This window comes from Eubalaena glacialis, chromosome 2, assembly GCF_028564815.1.
Source record: "Eubalaena glacialis isolate mEubGla1 chromosome 2, mEubGla1.1.hap2.+ XY, whole genome shotgun sequence".
NCBI lineage: Eukaryota > Metazoa > Chordata > Mammalia > Artiodactyla > Balaenidae > Eubalaena > Eubalaena glacialis.
Genome location: NC_083717.1, coordinates 145,450,104 through 145,476,763, shown reverse-complemented (window position 1 = coordinate 145,476,763; position 26,660 = coordinate 145,450,104). Strand labels below are relative to the sequence as shown.

General features: G+C 38.9%; 1 protein-coding gene across 2 annotated transcripts in view; it reads left to right on the top strand.

The window, feature by feature from the left end:
* Window positions 1-2,868: 2,868 nt before the first annotated feature.
* The window catches only part of SOS2 (SOS Ras/Rho guanine nucleotide exchange factor 2), a 105,927-nt gene continuing 82,135 nt past the window's right edge, over window positions 2,869-26,660 (top strand). For both annotated transcript variants that reach the window (XM_061180813.1, XM_061180812.1), the window contains exon 1: window positions 2,869-3,037. In XM_061180813.1, coding sequence (XP_061036796.1) covers window positions 2,951-3,037 — 87 coding nt within the window. In that variant the 5' untranslated portion in view covers window positions 2,869-2,950. The remainder of the gene's footprint in view (window positions 3,038-26,660) is intronic.

Sequence of the window (26,660 nt, the reverse complement as noted above, 5' to 3'; positions counted from 1 at the left end):
ATTCTAATAGGTGAAAAATGGTAACAGTATTATTTAAATTTGCGATTTTTGTAATATGAGTGAAGTCGCGCATCTTCAATGTGTTTGAGACATTTATATTTCCTTTTCATATCCTTTATCTTTTTTTTCTTAATAAGTTTTAGTCTTATTAATTTGCAGGAATTCCTTTAGATGTTAGGGAGATTAACTGTGTAGGAAATGAGTTGCGAATATTTTTTCCAGTTTGTTATTTGCCTTTTGGCTTAGCTTGTGGTGTTTTTCTTTGGTATACATTTTTAAAAATAGAATTTATCAATCTACATTTTATATCATAGTAGAAAGGTCTTTGTACTCCAAAGTTATAAACAGATTATTTTATGGTTTTATTTTTTACATTTAAATATTTGACACATCTTGGCTTTAGCCTAGTGTAGAGTATACAGTATGGATCCAACATGTTTTTCTCGGTGGCCCATTTGTCTGGTTGAGAAACTTTTTACTGGTGTCATTCTTGGATTATCTTCCACATGCACGTGGATCACATTTCTGTTTGCCTAGCCCAGAGATCACAACTCAGATGCCTGTAGAGACTAGGCAGGTTACATAAAAGGGTGAAGAGTGCCAGCTGGGGAGTATAGCCAACTGGAAACGGGATGGCATATTTTTCTAAAGAGGCAGCCACTACCCCACTGCTTGCTGATTATTCCCTTGCAGGAAGCATCAGGGCCCAGTGTTGCCAGATCTTTGTCAATAGAAGCTGAAAATCCAGATTTTTATATGAAATCTCTTAATTTTAAAATATTAACAACAGTTTAAAAAATTTAAATATAGCTTTGGTTAAACAAAATGTGTCTTCAGACCTGATTTGACCCAGAGAAGGCTTCTAACCTCCTTAGCCAAGAATGAAACTTCCCATTAACAACTTTACTCTCCTACAAGAAAATACAATCACAGTCCAGTAGTTTGACAGCCTAGCAGTTTATAGCTGGAGTTCAGGAAGAGAGAGAAAAGTAAATACACTCTATATAAGCCAAGATCTTTGCCCTCACTGATGGAAAGATTGGAGACATACAAGCATTTCCCTATCCTACCTTTATCCCAAGTATTGTACGTGGGAATGTGGATGTGGCCATTTATTAGAGATATTTTTTTTAATTGACGCATTTCTGATTTACAATATTATATTAGTTTCAGGTGTACAACACAATGATTCAATATTTTTTATATATTATGCTCCATTTAAACTTATTACAAAACACTGGCTATATTTCCCCGTGCTGTACAATATATCCTTGTTGCTTATCTGTTAGAAAAGATTGTTGATTCAGTGAATACTTGGATTAGAAAAGTGGTTGAGTGGATACTAAGTTTTCCAACTCTGCCATTATGATTTTGCCAAAATGACAAAATGGTGCTTCTTTTAAGGTAGGATAATTGCTCTGCTACTGATCTGGAACTGAAGCGTGGCACAGACTTTTTTTTTTTTTTTGGCACCCTGTTCTTCCTTTCCCTTCCTCACTGCTAGTGGCTGGCAACACTGTATCGTAATTCATGTATATTCTCAGCGTCTTTAGTGGGATGAAATTTACGTTAATGATAAAGTTTCCAGAGTCTTCAACTCAGGAAAGCTTAAGGTCTGGGGATCTTTTTTGGGTTGCTAATGAGTATGGCTGGCCCCAAGGGCGGATCCAGGTTTTTGTGGCGCCTGACACCTCCACACCGCCACAGTTTGGAGGACACCATTAAGAAAACAATGCAAAAATATGGAAAGTTTTACCAAAACGGTATGAAATTTTTGTGAACACATAGGGGCTCATGCAAGTGAAAGACCTTTAAGTTCAAGCTTGATTAACGTTGCCATCTGCCTTTTTTGGCCCTACTGTGTGCTAAGGGCTTCCCACTCCTCACTTCCTTCAGTCCCCACAGCACCACGCTATGAAATAGTTACATATACAGAATAGCCATGTAGAACACAAATACATTAAATATCTTGTCCAGCCGGAAAGCCCCTTTCTCTACAAATCCCTATACTGCTTCCCATGACGGAGTCCTGGGGCTCGAGGAGTGGCATCGAGTCAGCATTGTCTCGGGAAGATCGAGAGGAGGGAGAGTGTGTGTAAAACGCAGTCAGTGAGTTGCGGAGTCTGTCTGGAACGTGCACCCAGCGAGCGCCCAGGAGACGCGCACTCCCGCGAGGAGGCCTCCGCTCCCGGCCAGCCCCTTTGCCAGCTCCGCGGCGCGCATGCTCCGTGCGGGGCTGCTCCAGCTACACTGGATAATGAGCGCGGGGCGGAGGGGGCTGGCCGAGCCGCGCTTGCTGGGACCCGGAGCTTGGCGGCGGCCCTGGGGCGCTGTGCGCGGCTGCTGAAGGGGCGGCGGCGGCGGTGGTGGTGGCCAACAGTGTGCGCGCCAGTGTGGCTCTCTCGCCCGACGCGCGCGCCCGGCCTGTCCCCAGGGCCCTCTGGAGGTGACTTGGGTGGGCCGGGCAGGGCGGCGTTGCCGGTTGGGAGGGCGGAGATGAGGCGATGAGGAGACAAGCCGCCACCGCCGCTCTCTGCCTGCCGCGGCCGTAGCGGGAGTCCGAGCAGGGGAGAGGCCAGCTGTACCCCCGCCGGGTTGCGAACCCAGACAAAGGAGGAGGAGCCGCCCGAGAAGCGGGCCAGCGCCGCCGGGAAAGGAGGCCGCCGCTTCGGTCGCAGCCGGGGGCCGTCCGGGTTCACGGGCCGCCGCGCTTCCTCTGCGGACGCTGCACTAGGCGAGGCCGCGGGGCCGAGGAAGCCGCCCCCGGAGCCCCCGCCCGCCCGCCGGCGCCGCCTCCGAGCCGCCTCGGCCGTAGCCGCGGCCCGGGCAGGAGGCGGCGGCGGCGGCGGCCGGCGAGGCGAGGCGGCCCGCGCCCTGCCTGTCAGGCCACCGGCCCGGCCCGTTTCGGCCCGCGGGCCGCCCCCGATGCGGAGGCGCTGCCGCCGGGGCCATGCAGCAGGCGCCGCAGCCGTACGAGTTCTTCAGCGAAGAGAACAGTCCGAAATGGCGGGGACTGTTGGTCTCGGCCCTGCGGAAGGTCAGTGCTGGTGCCCGTGCGGCCGCAGGGCCCCTAGGGAGGTGCCGGGGCTGAGGCGGGAGGCAGGCGGGCGGGGCGCGCGGGCCGCGGCCCCTCGGACGCTCTTACGGGGAGCTACACGCCCTCCCCGCGCTCGGGGCCCGCAGGCCCAGCACTTTCTCCCCGGCCGGCGATGGGGGCGCGTGATTGCCTGCTGCGTCCAAAAGGACGTTTTCTCAAGTTCTTGCTTGGCCCCGGAAGGAAGGTTTTGTTATGATCAATAAAACTGGATTTCACGTTGCAGTCATTTCGTCAGGCGACTTCCGCTGTTGACCAATTTGTTGTCCTCAGGCTGGATTCGGGCAAGAGAAAATCCCGCTGGTATTTAGACAGTTTCTAAAACAAAAGCACATTTCTAGCCTGGGTAATTACTTTTAATTAAGTTCCTTGGAGCTGTTCCCTTAGGCGATTTGCTCGTGAAGGGTGTCCACTCACTTAAGAGGTGGTAACTTTTTTTTTTGTAAGATGGATGTGTTTCTCGAGAAATGTCAGTGAGCCATGATATTGCTTTTAACAATTCTTGAGCTCAATTTAAAGTGCCTCCTCCCTTCCTGCAAAAGGCGTCCCCCCTGTTTACGAGAGATTTCCCTTGTAGCATTTGGTCAGTTTCTTCACTGAGTGCAGTTTAGCACTTAGAATCATTTTAGGGGGACGAAAAAGGAGCAGCTCATAAAAATGAATGTTTTAAGTTTGGGTGCATCACTAGGGTGCATCTCTCCTGTAAATGGTGTCAGTTTTCGTCTGCATTTAGGTAATAATCATACTATCATTTTTATAATAAAACCTTTTGTAAGGTCAAGACATTTAAAGAGTGTAAATGGGTGCAGGACAAGATACCATACCTACTGAGCGTGGGTTTTCCTTGCCAGTGATGCAAACTTAGTCCCTTCTACCTTTTGTGGAAAATAACCAAGAATAAATTTTAAAATAATAAAGAAAGAATAAACATTAATTTAAAAGACTGCCCTTGGAAAATAAATCTTCATACATTAAATTTCTACAAGTGAAAGGAAGTGGTATATTAAGTTAAAAACATTTTCCTCATGCATCAGAGTTTCAGATTTGCCATTATTTTCATAATTCTTATGAAGAGATACTGCCTCCCTTGGGCCAAACATCAGCTAGTATCTTTTTAAAGAATTTGGTGGAGGTGACTAGGAGCAGCTAGACAGTTATCATTTCACAGGTATATTAGGTGTTAAAAGTATTAAATTGACCTTCCTTCTGTGGGCAACCCGATTCTATAAGGAGAGGGAAAGAAATGGAAAGTGTGCTGAGTGGTGATAATGAAAAGCAAAGGGGGAAATGCTTAGATAGTAATTAAATCTTCCACCACATAGAAAGAAGTGTGAGTACAGTTATCAGGTAAGCCTGTATTGTTGGCAGTGTGAAGTAGGTCTCCACCTACTAGTATTTTCTGGTAGCAAATAGCATTTGAGTATGTGTTGCATAACTTATTCAGTAGGTAGCTTTGACCCTAATAATCCGTCATGCACAAATACAGATTTATATCTTCAGGTTAGCCTGGAAACAAAGCCAGCGTTAGCATCCAATCCTAGTCCATTGCTTTGAGTCTGGTATTTTGCATTTATGTGTTGTGCTTGTTTTCTTGGAACTCAGATGGCTTGTAGATCTCTATTTTCTTATTCCACAGTTCTTGTATATCCTTCGCTTATGGAATAAATACAGCAAAGAAAATCTGGTCTTTTGAGGTGAATTCAAGAAGCAGTTTCTATTTAATTTATTAATTTACTGTTATTCTAGAATTGAGGTATATTCCCATGGAAGACATTTTTTATGTTTTTGGTGTTCATAATTCAGATTATGTTCAGTTTTGTGGTATTTGTGGTATTGCGACATGTAGGTTTGTAGTGCTTGCTAAGAGTTTTAGTTCTTAAAGAGCTCAAGGTTCACTCTTTCTTTGAAGGATGAGTTAAATTCTGGTCTATACTTGCCACCCTTGTCTTTGTACAAGGGATTCCTACCACTTATGGGGAGGCTCTGTCTTCACATTCAAGGCATCTAGAATTTGGTTTCCTTCTTCCAGCTGACCAGATTGTTACAAAGACTGCTAGGATTAATAGTAGAAGCAGCAATAGTATTAGACTACTAAGACTTTTCTCCTCCAGTTGGTGTTGCCATCAAACATGTGTACGCTAGTTTCATTTAACATTTATTGAACACATTTTAGGTACTTGGCACCAAGCTGGATCCTAAGAATACCAACATGAATAAAAGTAAAGGCCTTGCTCTAAAGGTGTTTACCACTTAGACTGAAAATTATAAACTTTGAGGTTTTGGTTTATGTAAATGAGATAGCAGTTATGAGCTCAAAGTTTTGTAAGGAATATCTCTGTGTGTGAAAAGAACAAGGTTGTTTAATTAACTCTGTGAGGTTAGTTCACTTGGGCATCTTGATGGAACCTCCAAAACTGTTAAAATATAATTTTCAGAAAGGTAAAGTCACAACTCTCATGCCAATGTGAACGAACATGTATCAGTAATTTTGATTCAACTTACTACTTAATGAGGGAACTCATGAGATCTTAGAACCACTTCAAATGAAAACTGGAGGAGGTAGGTATTTATAGGCAACTTAATAAAAGAATATTAAAGTAAGATTTTTGGGTTGGACACAAAATTTGTTAATGTCCTACAAGAACATAAGCAGTAAGTTTGGGATTGTCTTTCCTGCTGATTAGATTTTGCCTCTGTACCAGACAAAAATCTCGTAAGTTAATCTGATCAATTTGTAAAATAGCCCAGTCAGTAGAAAGTAATCAAAGGTTCAAGCATAGCACTGCACTGAAGAACACCTAGTTATTTTTTTTGCTTATTTTCAAGTTTTGGCTGATTTTTCTGGAAACCAAAAAATACATATATTTGACAAAGTTACTATTACTGACTGAAAACACAAGGGATTTTTTTAAACCAGCATTAAATATTCATTTCACTATGTAGAAGAAACACGAGCATTGAGAAATAGATTTAAGGAAAAATAATTTTGGAAATAGAAATGTGTTGTTCTTTAACTTTTTGTTTTGTTGTGCTGTTGTTCTTTAACTGTTAAAACAGAACTTCACCTAGGACATTTAAGTACATACAGAACTACAAAGGGTAAAGTAGAGCAAAATGACACCACTTATGGATAATACATGCATTGTTAACATTACTGCTAAATTATGTATCTTTCCTAAAAGAGCCAGAGACATAAATGCCTTCATCACTACTCCCCGAGAAGATTGAAGCTATCATATTACTTGGAGGAAAAAAGAGTGTGGGATATATTTGTAAATGCAGCTTATTACCTGTGTCTTTGAAATGCCTGTGGTACTTTGTGCATGTGCTATTCGATTGTATGCTGAGAAAAATCAGTGTAGGCATTCTATATATGGGAAACATGCCTTAAAATCATTTTAGCAGGTTTTTTAGTACCTGGTATTTCCGTGGTAGATGCCTTTTCTGTAAGGCATTATTCACCAGGCTAGCCAAGGAAGAGAAAACATCTGTCCTCTTATTATCTGTAGTTACAAATGTCACAGAGAGCTAGAAAGAATTGGTAGAATTACCTTGTTCCTGAGTCTAATTTCATTCAGGTTAAATATCGACCTCCCACCTCAACCATTACAGTTTGCTCTTAGATATCTGTTAAAATTCAAGAGGTGTGAATGTTTGAGTTAATTAATAGCAGTCTGTGGCAGAGGGGGAAGAAGGTTGAGAGTTTTGATTCAGAAATGCTTTTGTGAAATCTGAAAGATTCTAATGTTTATGCCTTTGTACTAATATCTGTTGGAACTGTTTTAGAAGATTGTGCTGGATCTTTCCTGGGGCCCAAAAGAAGAGCATGGGGGTCCTTTGAGAAAATGAAATTGATGTTACTGACATAAGAAGGTCAAGGAAGCCTTCTTTAAGAAAGTAACATTCATGCTGAGTTCTGGAGGATATACTCAAATATTTATTGAGTGCCTCCTGTGTGCCAGGTGCTATTCTTGATACTGAGGTTGTAGCAAGGCCTTGCTCTCATAAAGCTTCCATTCTAAATGGCTGTGGCAGAGAGGCCTGGGAGAGACAGACAGCAAAGAAGTTAATTATCTGAAAGATCAATAGAAATTAACAAAACAAAGAAAGGGAGAGAAAGGATTTGAGCCCTAGGGAAAGGTAGGAACATGACTTGATTTAAAGAACCAAGACCAAGTGAAAAGGAGATGAGGACTTCCCTGGTGGCGCAGCGGTTAAGAATCCGCCTGCCAATGCAGGGGACATGGGTTCGAGCCCTGGTCCGGGAAGATCCCACATGCCGCGGAGCACCTAAGCCTGTGTGCCACAACTACCGAGCCTTTGCTCTAGAGTCTGCAAGCTACAGCTACTGAGCCCGAGGGCCACAACTACTGAAGCCCGCGCGCCTAGAGCGCATGCTCCACAAGAGAAGCCACCACAATGAGTGCAAAGCCTGCGCACCGCAACAAGCCCGCGTGCAGCAATGAAGACCCAACACAGCCAAAAATAAATAAATAAATAAATTTATTAAAAAAAAAAAAAAGATGAGCTAGTTGAGAGACTCTAGTGTAGACCCAGGTTAAGGTCTCTACCTGTGAATAGGAAGGCCTGTAGGGTTATTTATGTGACAAATTAATTAGATGAACTTGATCAAACTTGCTTCTTTGAAAAGATCACTCCAACTAAAAGGAATAGTAGAAACTATGATTTTTGTGACATGAGGCCTGTTCTGGATTTCCTAAAGCTACTGAATATAATAGTAGAACTCTAGGGAGTCATTTGGAATTATTCCAAACTAATAATGACCCAAACTGACCCAAGGGGTTCAGCCAGAACTGGATGAGCGTTAGGAATGCGTTTTAGCTTGCTGCATTTAGCTTCCTCTCAGCCATGATTTAGTAGTCTTCTTCTATTTTCAGTTTAATTTTGGTATGGTATATTTGGAGCAATAATATTCCATTAAAGTGTTTTATGCTGAGTATCCAAAGTATTACTTGTGTTACCACTTGACATAAATCAAGTGTATATCTTTTATATTAACCATGGCCTTTCTTTCAAGGGAGCAGTAGTTTGATTATATCCTCTGTTAGCCTGCATATTTGAATCAGGAAGGAATTTTAATGGAAGTAATGGATTTAGCATTGTCTCATGGAGTCATGTTAAAAATTAACAACCTAAAATTCTTTTCTTTTTTTACATAAGAACATATAGTAAGTAGAAAGCTTTTGAAATGTGTAAAGTGTTATACACTTCACATTTTAATGTGTGAGCAACACAATGAAAATAACATCAAGATCTAGATATGAGCACTACTATGATCTCCTCCAAGTAAAGTTTTCATTACCCCAGTTTTCTTCATTAAAACACTTTGTAAACTCAAATACTACTTCTTACTTACATAGCACTTTGTAATTTTTTCTTGACTCATTAGCAGCATTTAATAGTTTTATTAATTTTTTAATTTTTTAATTTAAGAGTCTCTTCCTCCTTTTTGAAATCTTTTCCTCATTTGGCTTCCAGGACACCAAACGCTGCTGGTTTTCTCCCTCTCTGACTATTCCTCCTAGTTCTTCTCCTTTGTTGATCTCCTCATCTTCCCATCTACATCATCCTGACCTCCCTGGAGCTTAGTCTTTGGACTCCTGTTTCTATTTACAGTAGATTTCTTGGAGATCCCACCCAGCCTCATTGCTTCACATTTCATCTCTATCTGATGGTTTCCAATTTATAATTCTGGCTCAGGTGTCTCTCCTGAGCTTGGATATCCAGTTTCTTTCTTAACACTTCCACAAAGATGTGTGATAGGCATCTGAACTAATACTGAGCTCTTTCTCTTCCCCTGAAAACTTGCTCCTTTTGTAATATTTCCAACATTAGTAAATGGCTACTCCATCATTCTAGTTGCTCAAAATATCGAGTTATTCTTGAATCCTGTCTTTCTTTTATAACCCATATCTAATCTGTCAGCAAATCCTTTTAGCTCTACTTCACACTATAGCAATATTCAGTCACCATTTCTCACTCTTCCACTTCTACCACCTGGGAACACTCTGGGAGTATCAAAGTAGCCTCTTACCTGGTCTCCTCTCTTCTACCCTTGCCCCAGTCAGTCTTTTCTCAACACAATAGAGATAAGTGGGATCATGTCACCCCTTTCCTCAAACCTTGTTCAGTGCTTCTCAGAATAAAAGTGGAAGTCCTCCCAGTGGCCTGCTAGGCCCTCTGCAGTCTGGTATTTCCCCCCCTTCTCCTTTTACCTCACTGACCTCATTTACTACTGACCTTTTTTTGATTTACTCCTGCACCACACTGGCTTCCTCGTACCTCCAACACATAGACATGTTCTAGTCTCAGGGCTTTTTTTTGTATTGTACTTGGAGTTTCTTCTGCCTAGAACAGCCTTCCTGCAGATAAAAACATGAGTGGCCCTTTTACCTCCTATAAGTCTTCAGACAAACATCATCTTCTTGAAGAGGCCTTCTCTTGCAGCCTATCTGCACCTCCTGCTTCCTGGACATTCATATGTAAATGTTCACAGCATGTCCCAATCCAAGCTTATTATCATCTTCCCTAAACTTAACGTCTCCAGTATAAATGATACAGTACTCAGTTCTCAAGCCAGAAACCTAGGAACCTAGGCATATCTGTTCTGTCCCTCTCACACCAGGTTCATGTCTAATCAACACCGAGTCTTGATTCGTTCTCTTAAAAGGAGTTTTCTAACTTTTTTGCTATGTATCCCAAAAGAATTTTGAAAAATTTGTACATTTTTATGTTGACATCTAAAAATTTTCATCTTTAAGTTTAGTTTCAGAAGATACAGTTTTATATGTTTTCTAAATACTGATGTTTTAAAATAGTCCCATTAGTCTTTTAAATGTACCCAATATACACTACCAAATGTAAAATAGATCGCCAGTGGGAAGCAGCTGCATAGCACAGGGAGATCAGCTCCATGCTTTGTGACCACCTAGAGGGGTGGGGTAGGGGGGATGGGAGGGAGACCCAAGAGGGAGGAGATATGGGGATATATGTATGCCTATAGCTGATTCACTTTGTTATAAAGCAGAAACTAACACACCATTGTAAAGCAATTATACTCCAATAAAGATGTTAAAAAAATAAAAGGGTAAGGTAATTAAAAAAAATGTACCCAATGAAATACACACCGTTCAGCCTTTTAAAATATACATGACAAACTGCTTTTTTAATGGTTGGAAATTTACATTGTTCTTTTTTCTCTGTGAACTTTTCATTCTAGTTTCCCCACATAATTATATTCTAATATAATATTTACTTTTATGTTTAAAAGTCTTTGATTGATCCCTCCTTTGTATTTATACTTCTTTGCAACAACAAAAATGTCTATATACTGAATTTTTAAAAATTTCCCCAATGACCATAAAGCTTTAAAACTTCCTTTTGGGTTGAGTTATTAGTAGTACATAGTTGATCAAAAGAACATAAATGTCATGAATTTTGAAAAATAATAATCATAAAGCACCTGACTTGAAAAATGACTCGTTACCTGGTCTTTAGAGTTATTCACTTTTTCATTTTCTAGATTTTCTAGGACTTGTCAAATGACTAATTATTATTACTGCTACTTTTTCTATTTAGAAGTACCTTGTTTAGTCCAATATATCCAAGAAAGATTGGGAAAATAAAAATAGTATTAACTTCAATATACCTTAGCCATGACAATATTTACTCATAAGATGTATTTTACCTTATCACACTCTTTAAATACATTTTCATTGAATCCTTGGAGCTGTAGATCTAGCTTATTGTATTAATTTTCTGTTGCTGCGTAACAAATTATCAAAAACTTGGTGGCTTAACACAACACACATTTATTATCTCACAGTTACTGTAAGTTAGAAGTCCAGACATGGCTTAGCTGGATTCTCTGCTTTGGGTCCTGTGGGCTGAAATCAAGGTTTTGGCTTGGGCTACAGACTCATCTGAGGCTCGGGGTCTTCTCCCAAGCTTATGTGGTTCTTAGCAGAATTCATTTCCTTTCAGTTGCCTGTCTGAGGCCCTCAGCTCCCAGAGGCTGCTGCCATTCCTTGCCATATGACCCTCCCTATAATATGTCAGTTTGCTTCTTCAAGGCCAGCAGAACTGCATCTGCTGCTGTCACTTGTCTCACACTTCTAGACCCTCTTTTGAAGGACTCACCTGATTTAGGTCCGGCCCACCCAGGATAATCTCCCTTTTGATTAACTCAAAATCAGCTGATTACAGACCTTAGTCACCTTTGCCATATACGGTAATATTATCATAGGAGTGATATCTCATCATATTCACAGGTCCTGCCCACATTCAAGGGGAGAGGAGTGTACAGGGCATGTATACCAGGGGTGGGAATCTTGGAAGCCATCCACCTTAGAATTCTGCCTACCACACTCACACATTTTATGGAAAGTATCCCCACATAACCTAATTGGTAAGGTCAATTTAGTTGTCAAGCCAACCAGCCTATTGTATTTATCTTGTTCAGGCAAAGTCTGACTTAATTTTTCAATTCAAATGAATGTGTTAATACATGTCACATGCCAACCATCTCACTTCTGAATTCTAATTGTAAGATAGAAAGGTAGATAAGGTGTGAAAACTTGCTTTGAATTTTTTCTCCTGAATGAAATAAGGTGATGTTGCCTGTATTTAGTTTTGTTTGTTTGTTTGTTTGTTTATGGCTGCTCTGTGCAGCACGCGGGATCTTAGTTCCCTGACCAGGGATCAAACCCACACCCCCTGCAGTGGAAGCGTGGGGTCTTAACCACTGGACCGCCAGGGAAGTCTTATTTAGTACTTTTAAAATATGCTTTCTCTTCTTTGTTCTCATGAGCTTTTCTCCGCATTATAGTGTATTTTTTGGCAGTAGGCTAGGGGATAGAAGAAGCAAGGTTAAATGAAAAATATTTATCATTGTCTCCTTGTTTTGTGTCATAGAATTTATTTATTTATTTATTTATTTATTGCACTGCAGAGCAATGCACCATAATGAGATTCAGGATAAGAAGGAGATCTGCCTTTCTTCAGTTAAGTGGGAGGAGGGCAGTTGTGGAGAGGTGGGAAAGGAGAACCTGCTTTATTTACTCCTTGAGTGCAAGTACCTTGCCGGCAGATCTTCTTTAAGAAAGAGTGCATATGGTAGTTTTGGTAGTATGCTGAAGGACATGGGCATTTGGCCCAGGGAGTCTTAAACTTTGACTGAATAAAACATATTTAGTAATAGTGATCTTTTCCCCGGGTCACAGGAAAAAAAGCCACTATTAATTTTTTTCAATTTTATTTTTTTCTCCTAAGTTTTTCTTAAGTCTGTGGTACGTGCTGCAGTTTATTTGCTAATGAGTAGTGCAAGATTGTAAAGTAAATGAACAAGAGATATAGATGTTTTACAGGGAGAACTGCCTATGATACTTTTTGTTTTTACTTACAAACATGTGCCTATAGTTTTAAGTTTTATAGTCATTTTTATTAACATTCTTCTTGCTTACTATGATGAAGTGTAAGTATCTTAATATTTCATATCCTTCTAAGAGCACTGTGACTTCCAAATGCACTGCCACTGGAACAAGTTGGGAACCATTGATATAGCCTGTACTTTCTTGGCCTGATTGTATGGGAAGGTACTTAACAGTTCATTTGCCATTTCATTCCAGTCAAGGAAAATTTTTTTTTTTTTTTTTTTTTTAAACTTTGGGTTTATTTATTTATTTATTTATGGCTGTGTTGGGTCTTCGTTTCTGTGCGAGGGCTTTCTTTAGTTGCGGCAAGTGGGGGTCACTCTTCATCGCGGTGCGCGGGCCTCTCATTATCGCGGCCTCTCTTGTTGCGGAGCACAGGCTCCAGACGCGCAGGCTCAGTAGTTGTGGCTCACAGGCCTAGTTGCTCCACGGCATGTGGGATCCTCCCAGACCAGGGCTCGAACCTGTGTCCCCTGCATTGGCAGGCAGATTCTCAACCACTGCGCCACTAGGGAAGCCCCAAGGAAAATTTTAATGACAAAACTTTCAGTTTCAGCTAATAGTCTTTCCTGTATGTTTTGATTGTTTTATGGTAAGCCCTTACCTAATATTAAGCTAAATAGAATGAGATTCCTGGCCTGTACTTTCTGCATTTTAAATAAACCCACCTTGGGGACTTCCCTGGTGGCACAGTGGTTAAGAATCGGCCTGCCAGTGCAGGGGACACAGGTTCGATCCCTGGTCCGGGAAGATCCCACATGCCGCGGAGCAACTAAGCCCGTGCGCCACAACTACTGAGCCTGCGCTCTAGAGCCTGCAAGCCACAACTACTGAGCCCGTGTGCCAACTACTGAAGCCCGCACACCTAGAGCCTGTGCTCTGCAACAAGAGAAGCCACTGCACTGAGAAGCCCGTGCACTGCAACGAAGAGTAGTCCCTGCTTGCTGCAACTAGAGAAAGCCTGCGCGCAGCAAGGAAGACCCAACATAGCCAAAAGTAAATAAAATAAATAAATAAAAAACAAAATAAATAAATCCACCTTGAAAACCTGTCAAGAAAGCACCTAATTAAGAACACTAAATCTAAGTGGGAAGTGAATATTAATAGACAGTGGGAATAGAGGAACATACAGTGGGAATCCCCTCGTTTATAATGTTATATGGGATAACTGAGTCTCCAGGTACATATCCAATGAAATAAAACCAAAGTTAATGGAGTTCTTAATTTTTCCCAGTCTCCGAATTTCAGCAAGTCCAGGGAATCTGTTTGCTACCATGAATTTATTTAGCAGCTGTTTACTGAGTGCTTTCTTTATGCAAAGCATGGTGCTAAATTACCTTTGTGTTAGGAATAAAGGAGTGGGGAAATAGGAAGAGACCAAAAACATAAGAAATAGTTCCTGACCTTAATGAGTTTATAGTGTACAACTGTGGTTTCAGTTCTTGATTATACACCCTGATCAGAAAAATGCTACCTCAGAATATTAATTTTTATATTATTTTAAATAACTTATTTGAGAATTAACATACAATAAACTGCACATATTTAAAGTGTACAGTTTGATAAGTTTTTATGTATGTATACTTAAGTGAAACATTCATAATAAAGATAGTATATCCTTCAGCCCATAGATTTCCTCTTGACTCTCTATAATTCTCCCTCCCATCCCTCCTGACCTCTAATCCACAAGCAATCACTGATTTGCTTCCTATCACTATAGATTGCTTTTTCTAGAGTTTTTTGGTAATGGAATCACACAGTATATATTCTTTTTTTGCCTGGCTTCTTTCACTCAACATAATTATTTTGAGATCCATCCATGTTGTTGCATACATCAATAGTTCATTCCTTTTTATTTTTCAGTAGCATTCCATTGTGTGGATATGCCACTTTTTTTTTTAAGATTTATTTATTTATTTATTATTTATTTATTTAATTTATTTTTGGCCACGTCCAGTCTTAGTTGCAGCATGCAGGATCTTCGTTGAGGCATGCAGGATCTTTTGTTGCGGTGTGCGGGCTCTTCGTTGTGGTGCACGGGCTTCTCTCTAGTTGTGACGTGCGGGTTTTCTCTTCTCTAGTTGTGGCACACAGGCTCCAGGGCGCGTGAGCTCTGTAGTTTGCGGCACGCGGGCTCTAGTTGAGGCGCTCGAGCTCAGTAGTTGTGGCACGCGGGCTTAGTTGCCCCGAGGCATGCGGGATCTTAGTTCCCTAACAAGGGATCGAACCCACATCCCCTGCATTAAGGCGGATTCTTTACCACTGGACCACCAGGGAAGTCCCCACTTTTTTTTTTTTAATCCATTCACTTGTTGATGTACATTGGTTTTCATATCTTGGCTGTTAAAAATAAAGCTGCTGTAAACATTTGTATACAAGTCTTTGTATGGGCATATATTTCCTTTTCTCTTGGGTGATTACCAAAGAGTGACTGGATCAGATAGTAGGTGTGTGTTTAACTTTTTAAGTAACTGTCACACTGTTTTCTATTTGAACTGTTGTACAGTTTTACATTCCCACCAGCAACATATGAGAATTCCAGTTCTTCCTGCCAGCACTTGGTATTTAAATTTATTTCTAGCCATACTAATAGGGCTGTTATACTGGTATCTTGTTTTAATTTGCATTTCCCTGATGATTAATGATGTCAAGCATCTCTCCTTTCCTTATTTGCCATCCATATATCTTCTTTGGTGAACTGTTTGTTCAGATCCCTTGCCCTTTTTTGTTAAGTTGTGTGATTTCTTATTGTTGAGTTTTGAGGGTTCTTTATGTATCTAACTATAAATCCTTTATATACAAGATTTTCTTTCAGTCTGTAGTTTTTTATTCTCTTAATATTACCTCTTTAAAAATAGCAATAAATCTTTATTGGGATTTTTTTAACAAAATAATTTTTAAAAACAAAAAACCCCACATGTAAACAAGAAAGTAAATAAAGTTAGTTGGCATTATTATATATATATATACATCCAAGGATCAAAACAAATTCTGGGTTAACATTGCATAATCCAGTAAAATGTTTTGAACCATCAATGTTCAGGGTAACTGTATTTAATACTATCAATAATGATACCTTATCTTTGAATACTATAAAATAGCTTATGGATTATAAACTATATAGTTTAGGTTTTCATTCTTCCCACGAATCCATATGCCACATGTATACTAGTCCTAAAATGTATTTATGTTGTCACTATTAGTCCAAAATATCCATCATCCCAAATTAACCAGGTTACAATTATCTGATCTCCATAATTTTTATGGTGAGATATGCTAGAACCCATATATGACAACTTCATTTTTCGAAACTAACCTAATTCTAAATTCTGTGTAATCTGCAACTTATTCATTTCTTCTCACTTTCTATATATACATTAAATACTATAGCAACTTCACCTTAACAAGTATAGCTAATACATTAATACACATTTAGTCAATAATTTCTGACAAGAGTTATAGCTTATTTACCAAGAAAAAATGCTAATTTTTATTTTAAAATTTAGTTCAAGTATTGTCATAGTAGTGTTATTTAATTGAGAATGATGGCTTCAACTTAGAGCATTCAGTGTACACATTAATATAGTTTAAAATTAAAGAATTAAATTATTCCTATGGAGAAAATCTCCTCAGTTCTTGAAAGACCAAAATATATTGTTTTATTACTATAAAATGTTATTCATTGATTTGCTGATTATATTCAATTCACTCTTAATATTATCTTTTGAAGAGCAAAAGTTTTAAATTTTTATAAAGTTCAGTTTATCCATTTGCTTTTTTACAGACTGTGCCTTTAGTGTCTAAGAAATCTTTGGTCAACCTAGGGTGACAAATTTTTTCGTCTATTTTTTCTTCCAGAAGTTTTATAGTTCTAGGTTTTACATTTAGATCTATGATCTATTTGAGTTAATTTTTATACATGATGAGATAATTTTGTATCTGTTATGTTTGGTTTTTTTGTATATGATTATCTGATTGTTCTACCATCATTTATTGCAAAAGCTATCCTTTCTCCTTTGCTAAAGGCCTTTGCACCTTTATCAAAATCATTTGTCTAGCAGACGTAGAGAATGGACTTGAGGACACGGGGAGGGGGAAGGGTAAGCTGGGACGAAGTGAGAGAGTGGCATGGACTTATATATACTACCAAATGTAAAATAGCTAGCTAGTGGGAAGCAGCCACACAGCACAGGGAGATCAGCTCAATGCTTTGTGACCACCTAGAGGGGTGGGATAGGGAGGGTAGGAGGGAGACACAAGAGGGAGGAGATATGGGGATATATGTATATGTACTGATTCACTTTGTTATAAAGCAGAAACTAACACACCATTGTAAAGCAATTATACTCCAATAAAAATGTTAAAAAATAAATAAAATTTGCATGAACGAGCAAAAAAATCATTTGTTTATATTTGTGTTTTTATTTCTGGATTCTCTATTCTGTTGCATTGGTCTTTCTTCCTATCTTTTAAAAATTTATTTATTTTATTATTTATTTATTTGGCCGTGCAGCATGCAGGATCTTAGTTCCCTGACTAAGAATCAAACCTACACCCCCTGCAGTGGAAGGGCGAAGTCCTAACCACTGGACTGGTAGGGAAGTCCCTTTTTTCCTATCTTTACATCAATACCACACTATTTTGATTATTGTAGCTTTATAAAAAATCTTGGAATCAGGTAGTTTTAGCCTTCCGACTTTGTTCTTTTTCAGAGTTGTTTTGGTTATTCTAAGACCTTTGTATAGCCTGTCCGTAGGAATTTTAAAATTAGCCTGTCAATTTCTACCAAAAAAACCCTGGAATTTTGATAGGGATTGTGTTGAATTTATAGATTATTTGAGGGAAATTGACATCTTAACAATATTGAGTCTTTAAACCCATACAGTTTAAATTTTCATTTATTTAGGTTTTAAAAAATTTCTATGAGCAATATTTTATAGTAGTTAGTATATCTTTAGGATGAAATTTGCTGCTTTTTCTTTTTAACTTGAATTTTAACTCTTACAGCAAACAAAACTTCCAGTATTCTTAATTGGTGTTTGAGGCACTTGCATCCTTGCAGAAATCTTAGCAGTAGAATAAAGAATTTGACATAAGTAAATACACAGACTGTGTATCCAGAGGGATTTATTTCTACATTGTACCAGAAACGCAAATGTTAGTTGATTGAACAAGTGCACTAGCAAGATTTTATAATTTGATTGTGAGTATGGGGAACTGAAAAAATATATATATTAGGAAATAGCATTTCCGAAATTTGTCAAACCTAGTGTTTATCAATTTAAAAAATAAAGTTTAATGCTTTTATATGTGTCTATTCATGAATCTATAGTATTATGACTATTCTGTTTACAGGGTGTGTATAAGGAAGTACCTTCTGGCAATTTGAAAATACGGTGTAACTAAAATACAGGTCTGACTTGTTAATCTACTGCTAAAGATTGAAAATTATTTTAATTGCTCTTTTTCTGACCAGTCTTTCAGAAAAATCTGAAAAATTAGTTTGTTCTGATGTGGTAATTTTATGTTGACTGTCTCTCAGGGTGCTGAGATAGTAAACACTGTGAAAGTATAAAATATGGTTATCTTTCATTGTCATCTTGATGTCCTTATTAGTATTTATGGCTGGGATTTTAACACTGTATATTTGTTTTTATGACTTTTCATATTTTCAGTTTAACAGGTTTAGCATAAGAAACTCAGATGCTCAGTGTTAAGGTTGCTTTGTAGGTTATTTACTAAAATCATAATCATAGAAAAAAATCCATTAGACATTATCTTAATTCTCATGCACAGTCATTTTTACTGATTAGGGCCCTTGGCTTTTATGGAAGGATGTTATAACAAACAGCCTTATGAACACCAAGCTGAACTTCCAATATAAATGTTTATTTTATATTTTTAAAAATGTCTTTGTTGATCTAATAGAAATACATGGTAGGATGTAATTAAGTTTCCTCTTGTTATATGAAAGAAGTGCAGGTTGTAAGAGGAAATATTTATTTCTCCCAAATCTATTTGGAATTTCTAAAAAAATATAAAGCCAGGTTTTTTGGATGTTAGTCCTATATGAATTTCTAATTGCCTTATTTAAACTCTTCTTATCCAGACTTCTTCAAAAAGTAGTTTTTACTTATTGTCTCCAGTTTCATGTGTCCTTCCTCTTTCTCACTTCCCCACTTATCATGTTTCCTTGTAAATTTCTTTGTACTTTATCAACATTATTCATGGGAAAAAAAAGATAAATAGCTCTATAAGGCTTGTTATGATAAAGAGCATTACCTCCTCACTATTCACAACATTTTTTGCTTCCTAGAGGCAGTCCCTTTAATTTTTCAAAGTGATTCATTTCAGTATTCTGTGTCTCTAAGGAAAAAAAGTGCTTCTGTTGCTACTTATGACTTTTCTGTTTTGGGCATTATCTGTTGATTTCCTACTCTGGTGGTTGTATCAATTTACATTCCCACCAACAGTGTAGGAGAGTTCCCTTTTCACCACACCTTTTCCAGCATTTATTGTTTCTAGCTTTTTTGATAATGGCCATTCTTACCAGCGTGAGGTGATACCTCATTGCAGTTTTGATTTGCACTTCTCTAATAATTAGTGATGTTGAGCATCTTTTCATGTGCCTCTTGGCCATCTGTGTGTCTTCCTTGGTGAAATGTCTGTTCAGGTCTTCTGCCCATTTTTTAACTGGATTGTTTGGTTTTTTTTGATATTGAGCTCCATGAGCTGTTTGTATATTTTGGAGATTACTCCTTTGTTGTTTCATTTGCAAATATTTTCTCCCATTCTGAGGGTTGTCTTTTTGTCTTGTTTATGGTTTTCTTTGCTGTGCAAAAGTTTTTAAGTTTAATTAAGTCCCATTTGTTTTTATTTCTGTTACTCTAGGAGGTGGGTCAAAAAAGATCTTGCTGTGATTTATGTCAAAGAATGTTTTTCCTATGTTTTCCTCTAAAAGTTTTATAGTGTCTGGTCTTACATTTAAGTCTTTAATCCATTTTGAGTTTATTTTTGTGTATGGTGTTAGGTAGTGTTCTAATTTCATTCTTTTACATGTAGCTGTCCAGTTTTCCCAGCACCACTTATTGAAGAGGCTGTCTTTTCTCCATTGTATGTTCTTGCCTCCTTTGTCGTAAATTAGGTGCCCATATGTGTGTGGGTTTATCTCTGGGCATTCTGTCCTGTACCACTGATCTATATTTTTGTTTTTGTGCCAGTACCATACTGTCTTGATTACTGCAGCTTTGTGGTATAGTTTGAAGTTGGGGAGCCTGATTCCTCCAACTCTGTTTTTCTTTCTCAAGATTGCTTTGGCTATTCGGGGTCTTTTGTGTTTCCATACGAATTGTAAGTTTTTTTGTTCTAATTCTGTGAAGAATGCCATTGGTAGTTTGATAGGGATTGCATTGATTCTGTAGATTGCTTTTAGTATAGTCATTTTCACAATATTGATTCTTCCAATCTAAGAACATGGTATATTTCTCCATCTGTTTATGTCATCTTTGATTCCTTTCATCAGTGTTTTATAGTTTTCTGAGTACAAGTCTTTTGCCTCCTTAGGCAGGTTTATTCCTAGGTATTTTATTCTTTTTGTGGCAGTGGTAAATGGGAGTGTTTCCTTAATTTCTCTTTCTGATTTTTCGTTGTTGGTGTATAGGAATGCCAGAGATTTCTGTGCATTAGTTTTGTATCCTGCAACCTTACCAAATTCACTGATTACTTCTAGTAGTTTTCTGGTGGCATCTTTAGGATTTTCTATGTATAGTATCATGTCATCAGCAAATAATGACAATTTTATTTCTTCTTTTCCAATTTATATTCCTTTTCAATTCCTTCCAATTTGTAGGCTTTCTCTAGTTGGGGCGAGCGGGGACTACTCTTTGTTGTGGTGTGCGGGCTTCTCATTGTGGTCGCTTCTCTTGTTGTGGAACATGGGCTCTAGAGCACAGGCTCAGTAGTTGTGGCGCATGGGCTTAGTTGCTCCGCAGCATGGGGGTTTTCCGGACCAGGGCTCGAACCCATGTCCCCTGCTTTGGCAGGTGGATTCTTAACCACTGCACCACGAGGGAAGTCCACCAATAGTGTTTTTTATGAGCCTTCTTGTACATGTCTTCTGGTAAACGTTTGTGCTTATTGCTCTAGAGCAGTGCTGTCCAATTGAAATATAATATTAGCCACATATGTAATTTAAACTTTTCTCATAGCCACATTAAAAGTATAAGAAGACACAGATGAAATTGATTTAAATAACGTATTTAACCCAATAAATCTAATCATTTCAGCATATAGTCAACATAAAAATTATTGAGATATTTGACATTTTTTTTGTGTGCTAGATCTTTGACGTCTGGTATACATTTTACTCTTATAGCCCATCTCCAGTTCAGTAGAGCTACATTTCAGGTGCTCAGTAGCCACATGAGGCTAGTGTCTACTGTATTGGACTGTAGAGCTTTAAAGAATATAAAATATTGAGTAGTAGAATTACTGGATCATAGGGTATGCCTATCTTGAACTTTAGTAGATGATGGCAAAGTTTTCCAAAGTGATAGAGCCATTTTGCACGCCATTGGCAGTGTGTGAGAGTTCCCATTTTTCTACATAATCACCAACACTTGGTATTATCACACTTTGGGTAGTAATTTTTGTGTTCTGTTTAGTAAATCCTTTTCTGTCCTGAGGTCATGAAGATAATTATTATCTTGTTTTATATTATCAGAACTTTATTAGGTCTATTTAATAGGTCTAAAATCAACTAAAATTGATTTTTGTATCAAGTGTGAATAGGAGTTGATTTCATTCTTCTCCATATGGGTATCCAGTTGTTCACTATTCATCGACTTGCCCCAGCGTCCCTCAACAATCCTCCCCCTGCCCATAATGCCACCTTGGTTGTACATCAAGGGTCTATATATATGTGGGCTTGTTTCTGTACTCTCTGTTCTGTTCATCTGTTTGTCTGTCATTATATCAGTATCACATTATTAAATACTGTAGCTTTGTAATAAATTCCAATAATAATTGGAGCAAGTACTTATATTTCTTTAAGAGTATATGACTGATTTCTTAGCTTTTTGTATTTCTGTATAAGTTTTGAAATTATCTTTTCAATTTTAACCAAACATACTGTTTGGTTTTGACTATGATTTTATTAACTCCATGGATCAGTTTGAGGAGAATTGATATATTTACAATATTAAGTCTGATAATTCATGAACATGGTATTTTATTTCATTTATTTAGGTCTTTAATTTTTCTCAGAGTCTGGTTTTCTCCCTAGGAGTCTTGTGCTTCTTATCGAAGATTTATTCCAAGATACATGGTATAATGTTTATTTTATTTTAAAATTTTATTTTCTAACTTTGTTGCTGTTACATAGAAATAACATTTTATTTTTATGAATTGAAATAATTTATGTGTACAATATTTTTATTTTCCTTCATGGGTGTATTAGTCTGGAATCTTTAGAGAAACAGAAATACACACACACACACACACACACACACACACACTCTTATAGAGGCAGAGAAGTGCAAGTCTGCAGTCAGTAAGCTGGAGACCCAGGAGAACTGATGGTGTAATTCTAGTCCAAGTTCTAGTCCAAAAGCAAAAGAAGACCAAAAACCTGGGCTGTCAGGCAGAGAGAGAGAATTCTTTCTTACCCAGCCTTTTCTTCTATTCAGGCCTTCAGTGGATTGCATGAGGTCCACCCACTCTGGGGAGGGCAATCTGCTTTACTCAGTCTACCAGTTCAAATGTTAATCTCATCCACAAACACCCTCAGAAATAATATTGAACCAGATATCTGGGTACCCGGTGGCCCAGAAGTTGACATATCAAATTAACTATCACAGTGGGCAATCAAATCGTCTGCAAATTTGTTTCTTCTTTTCTAATTCTTATACTTTCATTTTTCTTGCTGTACTTCACTGGCCAGGACCTCCAGTACAATGTGGAATAGAAATCATAATAGCTAGTATCTTTGCCTTTTTCCTAATCTCAAAAGAAAAGCTTTCAGTGTTTTACCATTAACTATGATGTTTCTTGTAGCTTTTTTGTAGATATCTTTTACCAAATTCAGGAAGTTCATTAAGAGATTTGATTATGTATGAATATTCAAAATTTTATATGCTTTTTCTACATCTGTTTGAGATCATATTATTTTTCTTTCTTAATCTGTTAACATGGTGAATTACTTTGCATGATTTTCCAACATTAAGCCAACTTAACGTTCCTAGGATAAATCCAGCTTGGTCATGTTGTATAATTTTTTTAATATATTACAGAATTAAGTTAGCTAATAGTTTATTTAGGCTTTTGTTTCTAGGTTCATGAGTGAAAACGAGCTGTACTTTTCATCTTTTTGAGTTTTTATATCAAGGCTATCCTCAAAATAACTTGAGAAGTCTACTTTTTTACTTTTTTTCGAGAAAGCTTGCTTAAGATTGTTGCATTTCTTCCTTGAATGTTTGATGAGTTTGTCAGTGAAGCCATCTAGGCCATGCAATGAGCTATAAAAGCAAGTCTTAACATATTTCAAAAAAATTGAAATCATAGAAAGTATGTTTTCTGACCACAATGTGATTATTCTAGAAATCGATAAAAAAGATAACGTGAAAAAAAAAAACACTTTGTTTAGAAATTAAGAAGTATACTTCTAAATTCTTAAAGTTAAAGAAGAAACCATAATGGAAATTAGAAGTTATTTTGAAATGGATGACTGCAAAAATATTCCATATAAAAATCTGTGGGTTTTTTACAAAAGTAGTTCTTAGACAAAATATACATATCGCAAAAGAAGAAAGCTTGAAAATAAGTATCCATCCCAAGAAGTTAGAAAAAAAAAAAAATAGCAGAAGAAAAAATGAAGATGAAACATATAAATGAAATATAAAACCAACATAAAATGGAGAGCATCAACAAAGCCAAAAGTTGGTTCTTGAAAAGATTAATAAAATTGATAAACCCCTGAGAGACTGATCAAGAAAAGAATGGACACACAAATAACTGATATTAATGAAAGAAAAGACTTCACTGAAGTTTCTATGAACTTAAAAATGCAAGAGGCTATAATGAACAATTTTATGATAAATTTTGAGAATTTAGATGAAGTGGTCAGCTTAATGCTGTTTTCTTTGTGGGAAGATTTTAAACTACCGCATCAGTTTTCCAAAATAACTATGAGACTATTCAAAATTTTTTCTTACTTTTTATGTCAGTGGCATTGATATCCTTCTAATACCGTGCATTAGAACAATACTTTTCTCTTAATCATTCTTTCAACAGATATTTACATGACACCTACTATAACGCTAGGCACTATTTTTTACCTTCTTTTTCCTCATATTCAGTTTGACTGGATTATTTTTTAGGACAGATTACTAGATTCTAATTTTAAGACATTTAACAACAGGGACTTCCCTGGCAGCCCAGTGGTTAAAGACTCTGTGCTTCCACTGCAGGGGGTGCAGGTTTGCTCCCTGGTGGGGTCCTAAGATCCCACATGCTATGCGGTGCGGCCAAAAAAAAAAAAGAAAGAAATTTAACAACAAAAGAGGCTCAGCACAGCTGTGTGGCGACAGAAAGCAGCATATACCATTGTAAAAGAAATCTGACTAGCACCTACTTCATAGAGCACCTCTGTAACGTATAAAGTAGTATGGTTATTCAGGGATACCTCTGTTGCTAGGGTTCATGACCTAGTGTTCATAGACTTCTAGTAGGTTTATTTTATTTATTAGCTTTGCAGCAGGTTTTTATTTTTGTTTTATATCTATTACAGTGTTTGAAACCTAAAGAAACACATTTTCTCTTCAAATCTGGATGTGTATATAAGTATCATTTGTCTGGACTCAGCACTCAATGCCTTGGTTTCTTGGCCTGTATCTGCTCTGAAATCATCAAGCTGTGTCTGTCTACCCAGGGGCCCCAAGAACAAGAAAAACAATAGCCAGAAGTTTATAGTTCTTAAAAGCAAATAAATTTGGAAAGAAAAAAAGTGAGGTAAAAGGTTTGATTCACTTTCGTAGAGTCTGTAGCTGGGAACCCAAGCTGTTTTTGAGGGACATCTGGTCTGTCTTGGGTAGCTGGAACCTCATACATACCCCCTTTGCTTCTTTAGTGGTTCAATCAAAGACAGTTCCCACAAAAGCTGGCTAAAAGAGCCAATACCCAACTCCAGGGCCTGAGAGTTCTCAGCATGGCAGTTTTCTCTTCCCAAACCCAGAGGCCAGACATCTGACCTACATAGGGGAGCAGGGCTAGAGTTTAGCAGAGGGGTTCAAGTGTGTGCTAATGTGGACATCGGCAGTCAGGCTGGCCCAGAAGTAGTAAGGTGGGCCCAGACACACTGAAGACCTTTATGACATACTACACAATCCTTTCTCCCAGTGTTCTGGGCCCCAAATTTAATGGTGCCTATTCTTTTTTTTTTTTTAATTTATTTTTGGGTGCTTTGGTTCTTCGTTGCTGTGCGCGGCTTTTCTCTAGTTGCAGCGAGTGGGGGCTACTCTTCGTTGCAAGTGTGCGGACTTCTCATTGCAGGGGCTTCTCTGGTTGTGGAACACGGGCTCTAGGCACGTGGGTTTCAGTAGTTGTGGCACGTGGGCTCAGTAGTTGTGGCTCGTGGGCTCTAGAGCACAGGCTCAGTAGTTGTGGCGCACAGGCTTAGTTGCTCCACAGCATGTGGGGTCTTCCCTGACCAGAGCTCGAACCTGTGTCCCCTGCATTGGCAGGCGGATTCCTAACCACTGCGCCACCAGGGAAGCCCAAATGGTGCCTATCCTAACTCACAGCCAGGTTTGCTTCTGCACATAGCCCAGGCCTGATGCAAAATGCCCTCCCAGAGGAAAACTAACAGCTTTAATTTACAGACTTACTTGGTTTGTACTGACCTCAAAATTCTTCCCTCCCCGTGGTCTTCACCTGGGTGTGGGGCTGGGGAACAGACAATGGGATGACCGAATCCTTTATGAAGGCCTTGGCCAAAGAGCAGCTATTGCCTACCACATGGATCCCCCGTAGGGCCAAATTCTTGGCTTGTTGGCTTAACAAAAAAATACAAAAGTTAGGACAGGAAAAGTACTGGACAAGATTGGTCTAAAATGTGCAATCCTACAACAGCTGTGGAAAAAACCTACTCAGAGCAATTTCTCAGTCTCACACGCACTTATTTCCAGGATAGTCCTACCTGGAAGATACTGCTACTGGTTGTGAGCCTTTCCTGTGGTTCAGTGCGCTGAGCCTTGCACCCTTCCCCAGCCTGCCAGGGAGGCAGACAGGCACATACATTCCTAGGCCCCCAGCCAGCCTCCTCTCCCTAAGTGTTCCTGCGGTGCCTGCAGGGAGCTGGAGAATCTGGCTCCTTGCCTTCAACTGAGAATCCGGAATCTGAGCCCACAAGATGAATCTGCTGAGGAATATTCAGGATGCTGGATACCAAGCTGAGCGAGAAGAGCTTGGGGAGGAGAGATGTGGCCTGAACAGCTGAGCTGAGGCCTTCAAAGAAGGGCATGGGGGAGGAGGGGGGAAGTATTGCTAGGCGTGCCTCTCCTTCCCTTCTATTTTGCTAGAAACAGGTAACTTTAGAGTATAGGGGGAAGACAGGTAGACATGAGAAAATGGAAATCCAGTTCATTCTGCTAGAGTTTTCATTTTAAACTGGTTTGGCTTGAGAGAAGTTGGAAGTTAGTGCCTGAGAGCCTTCTTTCTCTCTTCCTTGACTAAATATGATAGCAGCTATAATCTGTGCAGTTCAGCTCTTAAAAATAGGGCTCTTGGAAAGAGGCTTCCAGGGAGAAGAGAATAGAAGGAGTAGTCTAAGGGTTCTAGGTAAGGGGGAACACAAAGGGTCCCTGAATGCTGAAGTCATCAACACCTGTTCCTTGGAAGGGTCACTTGCACCCACTGGCCCAAGTAACCAGGCCGGCCAGGTGAGGGTGGAACCTGTGTGGTTCTAACAAGGTTGCAGCCAATACCAAGGCCAGTCAGTTACTTGGGGTAGCTCGGAACTGAAGGCAGGCTTCTAAGACCAGAGATCCTGTTAATACTAGAGAAGGTGGTGTGGCGGTGAGATGCCCAGAAGGGCTGGCAATAAAGAATAGCTGTCACTG